This window comes from Bos javanicus, chromosome X, assembly GCF_032452875.1.
Source record: "Bos javanicus breed banteng chromosome X, ARS-OSU_banteng_1.0, whole genome shotgun sequence".
Lineage (NCBI taxonomy): Eukaryota > Metazoa > Chordata > Mammalia > Artiodactyla > Bovidae > Bos > Bos javanicus.
In genome coordinates this window covers 3,958,922-3,973,936 of record NC_083897.1, presented here as the reverse complement: position 1 = coordinate 3,973,936, position 15,015 = coordinate 3,958,922, and the positions used below count along the sequence as shown (strand labels likewise).

Here is a 15,015-nt window from a genome sequence, read left to right as displayed (position 1 = left end):
CAGGCTCCTGAGGAACCCAGTTACGGAACTGAAGCAAAGCAAATTCCATTTCGCACGAACAAGCGCGTGGGAACAAGCGTTTCCCACGGTCTAACGGGAGCGTGGGCAGAGAGGAACCGCCAGAGGGCGTTGGTTGGCGCACAGCGTGACCTACCCAAGCCCCGCCCCCGGCGGCGCCTTCTAAACACGTCCTTCCGCTCACTTCCTCCTCTTTTCTCTTCTCCGCCATCCTATGTGCGGTTGAGTTCTTTCCTCACCATGGTAAGTCCATCCGTTGCCATCGGTTCTGGGGTGGCTTTCCGAGACCTGAGATCTCTGCTAGCTCCCCGGCGCCGCGGGCTGCGTCGAGGTGCGGGACACTTTTTAAGGCCTTTTCCAGGGGAGAAGGGAGTTTGGCTTCGGCTCCAGCCTGAGGGCCTGGCGGGAAGCGAGCGAGCTAGCACCTAGGGAAGGGCGGGCTGTGCCGGCCCCGCAAGGTCCGAGAGGGCCCTCTCTGTTCCAGGCCGCTACTCAGGCGGGCGGGGATTCCCGTTTTTCCCAGAGCGAACTGTGTTTCTGGGGCAAGAAGTCGAAGGGGCATCCCAGAAACTGGCCCGACTTCGAGATGTTGTCAGTGACACGCGGGATGTTTCGGTCATCGAAAAGGGAATGTGGACTGCTGGTTTTCGAAGACTTATTAACTTGGGGGCCAGAATCCTTCGACTTGATGAGATTATAGGACTTTTTAGCCCTTTGTTCGGGAATTTGAACGTTACCCCGTTTAAACTCATGGGACAAGGGGTGATGCGGCGTGAATCTGTGTGTCATTCGGGCGTTCTTCGTAAAATGCTAGCTGCGTGCGGATTTTTCCTGTGGGAAAAACTGGGTTTTTCCCGTGATAGTACCCTGGAAAATTTTAACTGTATATGCTTTTAGGTGTGGAGAGGATCGGTATCTGGTGTTATACAGTTTTATTAACAGAAATTTACAGTTGCTGCTATGAGCTGGGAGAGAGGAGTGTAGTCTTTTCCTTTGTAATAACGCCTGTTATGCAAGGGTGTGTTGGGCCACATCGGGCAGACAAACAGCACTCAGGACATTTCTCTGGACTCTACTGCACACCGGGGAGGGAAGTGTTTGGATTAGATGACCAATAGAGAAGGAAATGGCAACCCACTCCAGTATCCTTGCCTGGAAAATCTCATGGACAGAGGAGCCTGGTGGGCTGCAGTCCATGGGGTCGCAAAGAGTCGGACACGACTGAGCGACTAACTAGATGACCCAAGTTCTTTATGAAAGCCAAAAAACAGCGGGAACTTGGGAAAGTGACATTTTAAGTAGAGTTAGATTTAATACCAAGATGGTCGGTGAGCTGGAACAGATCTGCCAAATGTTAGGGACTTTGTGTAAGGTGTTTTTTTCTCTTTTTGAATGCACCGCATGGCTTGCGTGAATCTTAGTTCCCGACCGGGGATCGAAGCTGGCCCCTTGCGGTGTAAGCACAGATTCCCTAACCACTGGCCCGCCAGGGGATTCCCAGTACCCGGTGTACAAAACAGTGCACTGAAGCTGGTTGACTTGCAAGTTGTTCGTGAAAACCATGTGCTCTAGTCCCAGTCTTCAGTGATTGTGGTCCTCTCAGTCCTAGGGTGACAGCAGGGAAGACTGGAACACACCCAGGCCTTGTATCTGAGGAACAAAGCAAGGGGCAGTGATGGGTTTAGCATTGAGAGGGTTTTGGGCATGTGTTAAGCATTTGAGTATTTGTTGGATTTAGAGAGTTCCTAATTTTTGAATAAGTTCTGGTATTTCTGTTAAATTAATTGCATTTCCTTCCCAGTCTTCTCACAAGACTTTCAGGATCAAGCGATTCCTGGCCAAGAAACAAAAGCAGAATCGTCCCATTCCTCAATGGATTCGAATGAAAACTGGCAATAAAATCAGGTAAGGACACACTCCCCCACCCATGTGTTTTGTTAAATTTAGGATTACTTTGGGTGCACAGTTGAAAGTTACATGCAGTTTTATTAATCTTGTGCCACCATTCTGCAATTCTTTTTTTTTTTTTAATGTGGTTCTGGGTTTCTGAACAGCAGCCAGTCCACAGCTGGGCTTAGGGGCAGACACTCCTCCAATATTTGTAAATTCTCTGGTTCCTTTCCCTCTGAACCAGAGCATAAGGTGGCTCTCTCATTACACATCCCAGTGAGAAGATCAGAAAGTGTTTATTTTTTCTGAAGATTGAAAGATTTGCTTTCCCCCACAGAATTGAACTGATGGTTTTAAGAGAAAGACATTACTAGAATTTCTCCAAAGAACCTCTAAGGTCATCTAGGTTAACTCTAGACAAAGGTGGATATCAGACTCTTTCAACCAAAGTATTTTCAAAGCATTTTTAAGCTGACACTGTAGGGTGGGCCTAGCAAGTGAGTCCTTGCCAAGATAAACACTGAAGCCCATGAGTGCAAGATTGTGAAGCTAGTGTAGAAGTCTGATTTGGTTGTATGGCAAATAGAAGTGGGATTAGTTTGCTGATGTGAAGACCAAGGTTGAGATGTGAATTGTCAGGGCTAAAAATGAAGGCCCATTTCCTTAGTTTATACAGCCAGTTAGACACTGGGAAATCGCCACCCACTGTAGCTTTATAGGCCAATTAATTGCAACCTTTGGTTTACTGTATCCCATCCAGTGATGGTAGGACCTGCCTTTGTAGTTGTGAGAAATGAAAGAAATGTATGTAAAGCTCAGTGCATAGCTCAGTAGGGGGTGCCTGCAATTATCAGACACTGGTCTTTTGCTCTGTGGTCTAACTTTTAAAATGCAGTGAAAGCAGGTTGCAATTACAGTGCTTTCTTTTGTGGAAGTATTGACATTATCCTGCTGAAAGAAAATCTGTGTTGATCGTTTTTTGATTTTGCCATTTATGGGGGTAAAATCATGACAGATTGACATGAACAGTTGATGGCCTTTGAAGTGACTGAGGATATTAATGTATTAACGTTGTGCAAGAGCTTTTATGTACATGTAACCCATTATGTAGAATGACTGGTTTGATCTAGTTTAGTACTTGGGGTTATATATCTCCGTCTGGGTCTGCTCCAGGTCTGTTGAATCAAAAGTAAGTGAGCTTCTCTACTACTTACTCCCAGTAAAGAACGAGTGTGTTTTCCTTAGCCTGGAGTCATTTTGAGAGGTAAAAAATTGATTTGACTAGTTCTTTAACACATCTAGCAAATCATTTTTTACTCTCCAAAAAGAACTCCAAACTTGCTAAAGAAGGGAAAATGGAACCCTTTGCTTTCAATGACTTTTTTATGGTACTTTTAAGGCAAAGTTTATGGTGAGTAAGAGCAACTAATTTGAGGTCAGACTGCCTTTGTAACTTGGTATTTCCTTCTGTGTAGGTACAACTCCAAGAGAAGACATTGGAGAAGAACCAAGCTGGGTCTATAAGAAGCAAGCTGGGTCTATGAGAAGTGGTCTTAACATGTAGACCACTTTTTTAAGCAGCCAGATCACAATGAAAACATCACTACTGTAATGCTTGGCCCATGATGTTATTTCCTCACTATCAGTCTGAGACCCAGCAATAAATATAAAACGTTGCAATTGTTATTGTATTATATGGTTTGTGATGACGTACTGAATAAATACTGTCAGTTAGGACATGGGCCTGTCCAAGGATAGAAATGTTCTCTAGCTACCAAGTACTTAGAAGTACAGCTTGTAAAATAGGAACTGGCTTTTAAAAATTTTGTTGTCTTATTGTTCCCTATAACTAGCAGCTCTTACACCTACTGTTATAGGAAGTACACGTATGTGTCATCCTTGAACCTGAAGGCAGCACCTTTTTAAAATAAACCGTGGGGGGAGGGGTGCTTGCCACAAGACATGCAGGATCTTAGTTCCCCAACCAGGGATTGAACCCACTTGGCTGCCAGGAAAGTCCCATAAAAAGCATGTTTATGTGCTATTCTATGATGTGGACCAGGGTTTGGCAAACTGATCTGCCTGTTTTTGTATGGTCTGTGAACTAAAGTTATGCATTTTTAAATGGTTGAAAAAATCAAATGTTTTTGACATTTAATAAATTCAAGTTTACCTACCAGGCATTATTCCTAGGTACTTGGGATTAACCAATGGATGGATAGACAAATGTATGTTAGGCTAGTAATAGGCCAATATATGGGCCATAGCTACTGTCTGGGAAAGATGCATGCTCAATTACTCAGTCGCGTCTGACTCTTTGGACCCCAGGTGCCTCTGTCCCTGGGATTTTGCAGGCAAGAATAATAGACAGGGTTGCCATTTCCCACTCCAGGGGATCTTCCCCACCCAAGAATCAAATCTCCTGCATTGGCAGGCAGATTCTTTAATCACTGGAGGGAGCTAAAATGCCCTAGTTACCTGTGGAGTTAGGCTGGGACTGCAGCAGGGCAAGGGGGATCCTGTTGGTGTTATCTGCCTACCCAGTTTGTACAGATCCTGTGCTGGAGCAAGCCAAGAAAGCAAGTGACAGGAGCTGTCAGTGCAGCAAGTGGGGGCAGTGGCCACACACAGCCAAGGGGTCCCTGACTTGGGACCACACTAGGAGGCACATGACCACAAGGACCACTGTGCTCACCAGAAGTTTTAGCTGCTACTGTTAAGTCGCTTCAGTCGTGTCCAACTCTGTGCAACCCCATAGACGGCAGCCCACCGAGCTCCCCCGTCCCTGGGATTCTCCAGGCAAGAACACTGGAGTGGGTTGCCATTTCCTTCTCCAATGTGTGAAAGTGAGGTCGCTCAGTTGTATCCGACGCGACCCCATGGACTGCAGCCTATCAGGCTCCTCCGCCCATGGGATTTTCCAGGCAAGAGTACTGGAGTGGAGTGCCATTGCCTTCTCTGAGAAGTTTTAGAGTGGCTGCCAAATAACCAGCCTAGGAACATGGGCGCTACCAACAGATCTTAGAAGCACATTTTCTAGTTGATGAATCCTAGGTTTCAAATATTTCTTCTTAGTGCATCAGTCGTTGCTTTATATTCAAAGACAGCTGCCACTGTGTTGAACAGCAAGGAGAGGAACTTGATAACAATTGACAGTCATGTGATGGAAATTACTAACCATTTGGGCTTCTCTGGTGGCTCAGAGGTTAAAGCATCCCCCTGCAATGCGGGAGATCTGGGTTGGGAAGATCCCCTGGAGAAAGAAATGGCAACCCATTCCAGTATTCTTGCCTGGAGAATCCCGTGGAGGGAGGAGTCTGGTAGGTTACAGTTCATGGGGTTGCAGAGTCAGACACAACTGAGCTACTTCACTTTCACTTTGGAGTCTTAGGGATACCTCAGCCTTACCAATCAGAGTAGGTGGGAATTCCTGAAGCCCAGGGAATTTGTGAAAAAGCTAAGGTCACATGGCAAAGGGAGCTTTCTCTACAGACCTTAAAAAGGAGGGTTAAAGTTGAAAGAGAAAATGATAGACATTTTGGATGGGTTGGTTGGCCGAGTAAAAGGGGTTTGTTTCTTTTGAGCCTAGGGTTGGACAGGTCCTGGATCCAGTGGCTCCACACCACCTTGTTTAGTCATACCAGGCTCTACGACCCCATGGACTGCAGTGCCAGGCTCCCAGTATTTGTTCTCTCCATGGACCAGATCCCTTACTTCCTGAAGGGAGGAATAGGAGCTTTGAGACGTGTAGGACTTAACATTTACTTTTAAGAGGTGCAGTGTAAGATCAGGTTTTGAAAGACAGTCAACCCTGTGGTGACCTAAGAAGCAGGCAGCAGCAGAGTCGTGGCCAAAAGTTGGCAGTCTGGAGGAACAGGACTACAGAGTCTGCATTCCAGTTCTGTTGGTGCACCAGCTGTGAGCCTCAGTGTCATCTGCAACATGGGGCCAATGGGACCTCCCTCAAAGGGCTTTGAGGATGAAGTAAATAATGCACAGAAGCAGTTGATTCAATGACTAGGGAAAGGGAGAATAAAGGGGAGTGAGCAGAACTAAAACTTTTGGTGTGGGCTGTACTCATGGTCAGTCACTCAGTCTGACTCTTTTGGGACCCCATGAACTGTAGCCCACCAGGCTTCTCTGTTCATGGGATTTCCCAGGCAAGAATACTGCAGTGGGTTGTCATTCCCTACTCCAGGGGATCTTCTGACCCAGAGATCAAACCTGTGTCTCCTGCTTTAGCAGGTGGATTCTTTACCACAGAGTCACCTGGGAAGCCTGGATAAAGCAAAAATAAGACACAGGGACTGAAGATGGTGGGAAGGGGCAGGTTGGCATGGGGGAATCAGGCAGAGCTGGTGTGGAATTGGTGCTGTATATCAGCCTTTAGATACAGACCCGTTTCCTTCTATTTCCAGGATTTGCATTTGGAGTAGAGTAATCCCTTGAGGACTTGGAAAGAAAGGAATAGGGTGACTAAAGAGCTAAAATCCTGGGCCTTACACTTGCCTCTAGTTGAATCCCAGCTCTGTTCCTGAACCAGAGATCCACTGGAGAAGGGATAGGCTACCCACTCCAGTACTCTTGGGCTTCCTTTGTGGCTCAGCTGGTAAAGAATCTGCCTGCAATTCAGGAGACTTGGGTTGGGAAAATCCCCTGTAGAAGGGAAAGGCTACCCACTCCAGTATTCTGACCTGGAGAATTCCATGGACTGTAAAGTCCATGGGATCCCAAAGAGTCGGACATGACTGAGCAACTTGCACTTTAAGGATTGAATGGTAATGTCTGTAAAGGATCAGTTCTACCAGATAATCCTCCCATTTTACAGATTAAAAAAAGTGAAACAGTTCTCAAAATTTTCCCTGGCAGTCTAGTGTTAGGACTTGATGTTTTCATTGTGGCGACCAGGGTTAAAAAAAAAAAGAAAAGTTACACAATCCTCATTCCTGCTAACAGCCACTAACAGTTTGAGTCACTTATGGCAGGTGACTGCTCTCAGCAGGAATGTCAATGAGAACCAGGTTGAACAGGGAATTGATTTTTCTTGAAAAGAGCAGGGTGAAATATTAACCATTTACACTTCCCTGAGAGTATTTTAGCCCAGAGAAGCAAACATGAAGCCCATGCTTATGTAAAATGAGTATTTGAGGAGCCAGAAGCAAGTACGACCTGCTGGGTATTGCAGTCGAGAGCATGCCGTGAGTCTATGCCTGTGCATGTCACATATGCCCATCTGGGAATGCAGGGAGGGAAGGTGGCAGACCCTCAGAAAACCAATTGATCCTTCTTCATTGGGAGCAACTTTCCCCCTCAGGGGACGTTTGGCACTGTCTGGAGACATTTGGTTGCAAAATATGGGGGGAGGGGAGGTGCCAGTGGCAGCTAGAGGATGTTTAGCCAAGGATTCTGCAGAGTCGGACACGACTGAGGTGACTTAGCATGCACACATGTTGCTAAACATCCTTACATCCATAGGACAATCCTCTACAACAGAGAAGTATGTGTGTGTATACATGTGTGTTCACGCACACTCAGTCGTGTCTGACTCTTTGAACCCCATGGACTGTAGCTTGCCAGGTTCCTTAGTCCATGGAATTTTCCAGGCAAGAATACTGGACTGGAGTGGGTTGCCATTTCCTTCTCCAGGGGATCTTCCCCACCCAGGGATCGAACTGCGTCTCCTACATTGGCAGACGGTCTCTTTACCACTCTACCACCTGGGAAGCCCACAACAAAGAATTATCTGGCTGAAGATGTCAATAGTGCCGAAATTGAGAAACCGTGGTTTAATAGCACTGCAGCCAGCCAGAGTCAGCTTCTTGAGACAGATGTGCTGGGATCACCACTCCCCCCTCCAACCCTTCACACTACTCTTGGGAAAAATCTCACTCTTAACATGGCCCCAAAGGAGTAGGGGTGGCTCCCACCCTCTCTTCACTCAAAGTTGGATCCAGCCGCACCGGCCTCTGGGTCACTCAAAGCACAGCTCCACCCAACCTCAGCCTTCCCACTGTTATTCCCTTGACTTGGAACTTTCTCCCCCTTCACCCGGTGAACTCCCATTCATCCTTCAGATCTCAAGCTACTTTGCACCTTCGGGCGGTGACCTTCCCTCACTGCCCCTCTCCCCTCAATCTACTCAGGTCCTGCTGCTTAGTACCTCTTAAATCACCCCTTGACTTTCCGTCCCGATTGTAACTGTAAAGGTCTATATGTGGTTAGTTAATTGATGTCTGTCTCCCTCACTTGACTGAGCTCTACAAGGATAGGTCAGTCTTGCTCATTGCTGATTGCTTTTATGTACCAGCATCTGGCATAACAGAGCTGCCCAATAGATATATTTGTTGAGTGAGGAAAGCAGGCACTCAGTAAATTTGTTGAATGAATGAGGAAAGGGACACATACAGGAGTAAGAGCAGTACAAAATGTGTGCCTTGACGTGTGTTTACAAGGAGTGAAGGACGGATGACTTGCCTGGGGAGTTGGGAAGGCCTCACCCAGGTTCGCAAAGAGGCCAGTGGTGTGTGTGCACGTGCATGCATGGTAGCTAGGCAACTGGGGTTTAAGGTGCTAGGGGACGAATTGGAGACTCAGGCACATCGTGAAAGCTCAGGCGTAACTAGTAGGGAAAGGTGAGAACTTCCCAGCACTCACCCTCTGTTGGGGTACCTTATCACCACACACTGCGGGGCCGACGCCTGCCCTTGAATTCTGGTCACTGACGAGGCCACCTAGAAGCAGCAGGACAGGACTCACCTGATCCTAAATGGAACTGTGTTCTCCGGACCAATTTGAATAATTTAGATTCCAGCAGAGCTGATAATACAGATATTTTAGAAATGTTTCATAAAGACAAAGATACCTATCTTTGAGTGAGAGAAATGATAGAAAAAACGCACCAAAAAAGCCAACACCAACAGCACAGGCCAGGCCAGAGGCATTTTCTAGAAGAAGCAAAGAAAAAGAAAGTTAACAACTCTCTCCTCTTAACAAAACACCAAAACTCCCACTACTATCAATACTGGAATTACAGGCCATTTAAAAAAAATTCTCTTGAAATACAACATATACACAGAAAAGTGCCCTTTCCCTAAGCGTGTACCTCGAATTTTCACAGCGTGAATCCAGTTGTGTCACCACCACCCAAACTGTTTAAGTTTGCTCTTTTCTGTGAGTATTTTCAGAGGCTTCCAAGAATACTGAGACATGGGAAAGATGACATGTCAAGGACACCAGGGATAACCCTGAAACATAAATCTCTGAGCTGTGGGATTTGAAAAAGACATACCTTTTTGACCTGAGACCAAATTCTTTGCTTTGGGTTGTACGGAGTTCAAGCTAGAGTCTAATGTTTCCTCTCTCCAGACACTCAGGGACGAGTCCCAGGTTCTTATCTGGAGCTGCTTGTTCTGCAGGAGCCTTTGTAGCTGCCTTACACACACCCTGGCACCTCTTTCTGAGAGTTCTCTGAGTCACTTATTTGGGTGGGTTCCAAACAGCAAAGGGTAGAGGTAACTTTTTCTGTTGTTATCAATTCATTATTGTGGTTGTAATAAAAAATTTTTGTGTAATTTTTGGTCACACTGTACAGCATGCAGACTCTTAGTTCCTGGTCCAGAGATCAAACCTGAACCCCTTGCAGTGGAAGCATGGAGTCTTAACCACTGGACTGCCAAGGAAGTTGCTGGAATAAAAAATGTTTAAAAAAGAAAATAACTGTAGGGGAAACTGAATGCAAGGTATATAGGAACTTCCTGTAATATTTTTGCAACTTTTCTATAAACCTAAAACTATTTGAAAATGGACCATTGATTTTAAAATAAAATGGCCAGCCATACACCTAAACCTAGGGGTGAAACTGACTGATTAAGCATGCGTTTGAAAGCGCTCAAGGAGACATGCTGATGGGCGAGTGAGTCCCTGGTATGTTTATAAATCACCAAAGGCTGTCGAGCTCCACCAATGATGTCTACATCATAAACAACTACCTTAAGGCGGTGACTACTCGAGTTAGTTCCCCATTTGTTGGCAGAGGAAACATACTGTTTGCTGGTTTTTTTTTTCATAACCCTCTTGGTTGTGCTTTGGTTAATTGCATGGAGACTGCAGAGTGACAGGGAAAGCTCACAAAGCATTGCAGCTGGGCAGGTCTGGGTTTATATCATGTACCTTTCATTCACTACTTTAGGGGAGTTACTTAAGCTCCCTGAGCATGTATAAAATAGAAGTGAGTAAGTGTCTAGTCTATTGCCAGGACTTAGTAAATGGTAGCAATCATGTTCGGAGAAGGCAATGGCACCCCACTCCAATACTCCTGCCTGGAAAATCCCATGGACAGAGGAACCTGGTAGGCTGCAGTCCATGGGGTCGCTGAGGGTCGGACATGACTGAGTGACTTAACTTTCACTTTTCACTTTCATGCATTGGAGAAGGAAATGGCAACCCACTCCATTGTTCTTGTCTGGAGAATCCCAGGGACGGGGAGCCTGGTGGGCTGCCATCTATGGGGTCGCACAGAGTCAGACACGACTGAAGTGACTTAGCAGCAGCAGCAGCAGCAATCATGTTTCCGAGTTTCTGGTGTAAGTATTAGTTGCTCAGTCATGTCCTACTCTTTGCGATCTCATGGACTGTAGCCCACCAGGCTCCTCTGTCCATGGAATTCTTCAGGCAAGATACTGGAGTGGGTAGCTATTCCTTTCTCCAGGGGATCTTCCTGACCCAGGGATTGAACCCGGGTCTCCCTCATTGCAGGCAGAAGCCCCTCCTGGTATAAACCTTTAACCAATATTTTTTCTTCTTTTTTTCTTTTTCGTTCCTTCCTCCCTTCCATCCATCCTTCCTTGTTTCTGTCCTTCCTCCCTGCCCCCCTCCTTCCTCTTTTATTTTTTGACCAGATTGGGGAGGGGATGGACAATATCTGTTTCAGCAGAAAATAACAGAAAGCTGACACTGGTGTAGACATTCAGGTGCAAACTGAAAACTGAAAGTGAATGGATAAAATATAAGCTGCTATAAGACTTGTTAAATTAGGGAGAAAGTTGAAGTCTGGAGCCCAGTGCTAAGAAAACAGTAAACAGTCCCAAGAAGGTGAGGATGTTCATCTCCAAATAGGAACAGGGAAGAATAACCTTCATTCATTTAACAAATATTTATAGAACATTTACATGTGCCAAAGAGTGTGCCAGCTGCTGGGGTTACAGTGGTGAATAAGTGACACGTGGACGCTCCTGAGGGATCTCATAGTCTAGTCCAGTGGCCACACATATACCCTTACAAGTTTATTGATTTAATACTTATGTGTGATTCATGCTTGTGTATTTTTTTTATAATAAGTACATTTTAAAAATGAATGTCATAACCCACTAATAAGTTGCATCTGCAGTTTGAAAAACACTGATGTGAACTGGGAAGTAGACACATATACAGTGTTATAAGTGCAATGATAGAGAAGTATTCCTCAGGGTCAAGGGAAGTATTCTGAACTCACATATTTTTAAAAAGTTTGGTTAAGGCCGATGCCAAAACAGTATATGTCCCTAGTGTGAGATACATTTTTGCATCTTGAAATCACCAAAGTGACCCTCATATGTTTGTAATATGCATACACATATATTTAGCATGTAATTTGGGGACCCCAGAATGGCAACATTTTATACAAACAAAAGCTTTGTGTTTTAAAAGACACCTTTTCACTCACATTTTGAAAAACACTAGAGATAGTATGTTTTTCCATTATTAATTGTCGGGTAACAAACTATCCCCAAACAGTGACCTAAAAGCAACATTTTGTTTCTGTAATCATTTTTACTTTGTGGGTTGGGAGCTGGGAAGTGTACTCCCAAGCTGGCTTTTACACTCACATGTTGGCTGCCTGGGTGTGTTGCTTGGCCTTACTCTCCACATGGCATCTGAGCCACCAGGCCTCTCTGTGTGGCTTGGGCTTCTCACAGTGTGGTGATCTCAAGGTAGTCAATTGCTGAGGTTGCAGCTGGCTTGACTGAGTGTTCCAGGAGACAGGAACAGGAGCTGTTGCCAGTCTCCAAGGACCCAGAAACTGACAGGAGGACCAGCTTCCCGGCTTCTGACCCACACAGTCACACGGGACCCTGTGCTTAGTTTGCTGCTCTGCTTTTGTGATCTTGAAATTCTTAATACATTTTTTGGTGGGATCTCTCATGTTCAGTGTGGGCTCTGCCCAGTATATCTCTCTGGCTGTATTTTATTGGTCTAAGCATGGAGCCTACCTGGACTCAAGGGAGGGGGATAGAGACCCCACCTGTCATTGGGAAGAGTATCACAGAACTCATATTTGTCTTTAATCAGTCACAGCATGGCAGGAGAGAGAGCACGGGAATACTGGAATCAAGAAATCTGAGGGCTTTCCCTGGTGGTTCAGGGGTTAAGAATCTGCCTTGCAATGCAAGGGACATTGGTTTGATTCCTGGTCTGGGAAGGTCCCACATGCCTTGCAGCAACTAAACCCATAAATCACAACCACTGAACCAGCACTCTAGAGCCCAAGAGCTGCAATTACTGAGACCATGCACTGCAACTACTGAAGCCTAAAACCCTAAAGCTCCACAACTAGAGAAAGCCCATGTGTGGCAATGAAGACCCACCACAGCTTAAAAAAATTTAATAAATAAATCTTAAAAAAAAAAAAAGAAATCTGAGGCCTAGGCCCAGTTTTACAGCTACAACGAGCCTGTTACTGACAAACCATGTCACCTTGAGGACTTCAGTTTTCTGCCACTCAACATGAGGAAGTTGGTTCGAGAATCATGAACCTCTAAGGCCACATTTGTGACTCTCTAAATGTATATCTGATTCATTAGAAAAAGTGTTTCCACAGTGCTCACCAAAGGGAGCATGGGAACAGAAGAGAAATGAGCTCCAAAGGGAAAAAAAAGCCTGCAGATCTAAATTCAAGCCTCCAGCCCCAACTTGTTCATTCTGCAAATACCTAATACAGAGGCAGACACAGGGTGCTGGGTGCTGGGCTGCAGTGGTGAGCCGTATCAACAGGTCCCCATCTTCACAGGCTAACAGTCTACAGGGGGCGGGCGAGTGTCCCGACCGCCAGGGACCCTGATGCTAAGTGCTGTGGTGAGGAAGGCACTGGGTCCTTGGGAACCTATCCTGCACATGGGAGGGAAGGAGGGGCTGAGGAAGAGCAAGCTGAGCCCCCAAGGCCAAAGAGGAATTAGATCTGGTGGGTGGAGTGTGGTGTGTTCATATCCTACACAGAGGAGACAGATGGTGAAAAGGCCCAGTCACGAGGAGAACTATTTTAGGGACTTGAAAGTCACTCTGTGTGGCAGAAGTATGCAAAGGGGACATCCTTGGGGGTGGTGGGAGAGGGTGCCAAGAGGAAGTAGTGATGAACGAGGAAGCTGGAGAATAAGTAGAGGCCAGATTACTAGGAGACCTGACACCTTGAGAGAGAGATTGGATTGCATCTTGAGGCCCAGAAAAACACTGAAGGGATTGAAACTTGACAGACGCCTATCTGGTTTGGGTTTAAGAAACCACTGAGGTTAATGTGTGGAGTGCTGAGATCAGACTGGCTGGGGATGGGGCAGGATTGGCTAGAAGTAGACTAGTGAGAGGCTGTGGTTTGTCATCTGGGTGAAAAAGGATGGTGACCAGCATTAGGGCAGAGGCAGTGGAGACAGAGTTACATGGGCAGAGGAGAGATTTCCTAGAATCAACAAGACTTGTGACTGAGTATAAGTGGAAGAGGAAGAGGGAGGTGGCAAGGATGACACCCAAATTTCTGGCTTAAGAAGGTGGACGGTAGTGTCATTTGCTGAGAGGGAAAGACCATGAGAATACTGTTCTGGTGGGAAAGTAGAGTGAGTAATCAAGCTGGTTCAGTTTGGGGTCTGCATCTAGCTTGGGGTGGCTGTAAGCCTTTCAGGTAAAGGTATTCCATAGACAGCTGGAGAGTGAAGATGCGAGTCAAGAGAGAAATGGAGAAAGCTGTTGGGTTTTTTTTTTACCTGAGTGACAGCTTGTTTGAATAATGATATGAAGGGCCCAGAAGGGAAGAAGTAGGAGGACTGAGGGGACTGTATGCAGTCACTGAACCAAACCTCCCAAGGGCTGAGAAGTGATGAGTCAGAACTCAGGATTCGGGGTTTGTCTTACAGACAAACAGACTCCAGGAATTAAGAGGTCAAACTCCCAAGTCTGGGTTGGAACACTTCATTCTATTACCTTCTGACTGTGACACTTTTGGACAAGTCACTTGCTTTTCTTGAGCCTCAGTTTTCCTTGACTACAAAATGGGGAAATTATGAGAACCTACCTCAGAATTTTGAGCGTGATGATTAAAGGAGATAATGCATGCAATATGTTTGCTGTCAACTAAAAAAAGCCCCCCTCCAAAAAAAAAAAAAAAACCGTCCCACAATCTAAAATATGTGAATTGTGTTTTATTTGGGGACATTCAGTTCAGTTCAGTTCAGTCGCTCAGTCGTGTCCAACTCTTTGTGACCCCATGAATCGCAGCACGCCAGGCCTCCCTGTCCATCACCAACTCCCAGAGTTCACCCAGACTCATGTCCATCGAGTCAGTGATGCCATCCAGCCATCTCATCCTCTGTCGTCCCCTTCTCCTCCTGCCCCCAATCCCTCCCAGCATCAGAGTCTTTTCCAATGAGTCAACTCTTCGCATGAGGTGGCCAAAGTACTGGAGTTTCAGCTTTAGCATCATTCCTCCCAAAGAAATCCCAGGGCTGATATCCTTCAGAATGGACTGGTTGGATCTTCTTGCAGTCCAAGGGACTCTCAAGAATCTTCTCCAACACCACAGTTCCCAAGCATCAATTCTTCGGCGCTCAGCTTTCTTCACAGTCCAACTCTCACACCCATACCTGACCACTGGAAAAACTGAGAACTATAGCCCAGGAGACAGACTCTCAGAGAGCTCTGAGGAAATGTTCCAGAGAAATAAGGGAGGAGCCGGGATATATAGGAGAAAAAATGGGGGGAAATGTAGTCAAACAGGAAAAGATTACTGCTAATCACACAAAAACATCTCAAGTTAATGATTTTAGTGCTTTTCTCTGTATGGGAAAACGTGGGTGTGGGCTATAGAAG

General features: G+C 45.9%; 1 protein-coding gene and 1 non-coding gene across 2 annotated transcripts; both read left to right on the top strand.

Moving 5' to 3' along the window:
* RPL39 (ribosomal protein L39) lies at positions 1-3,588 on the top strand (the record flags this gene model as incomplete). Its single annotated transcript, XM_061408551.1, has 3 exons — positions 1-261; positions 1,820-1,923; positions 3,384-3,588. Coding segments are annotated over 3 exons (414 nt in total), but the record flags the coding sequence as incomplete, so codon positions are not given.
* On the top strand, positions 2,806-2,939 carry LOC133243595 (small nucleolar RNA SNORA69). The gene has a single exon (XR_009735146.1). It is a non-coding gene; the product is annotated as a small nucleolar RNA SNORA69 (small nucleolar RNA).
* Positions 3,589-15,015: the final 11,427 nt, after the last annotated feature.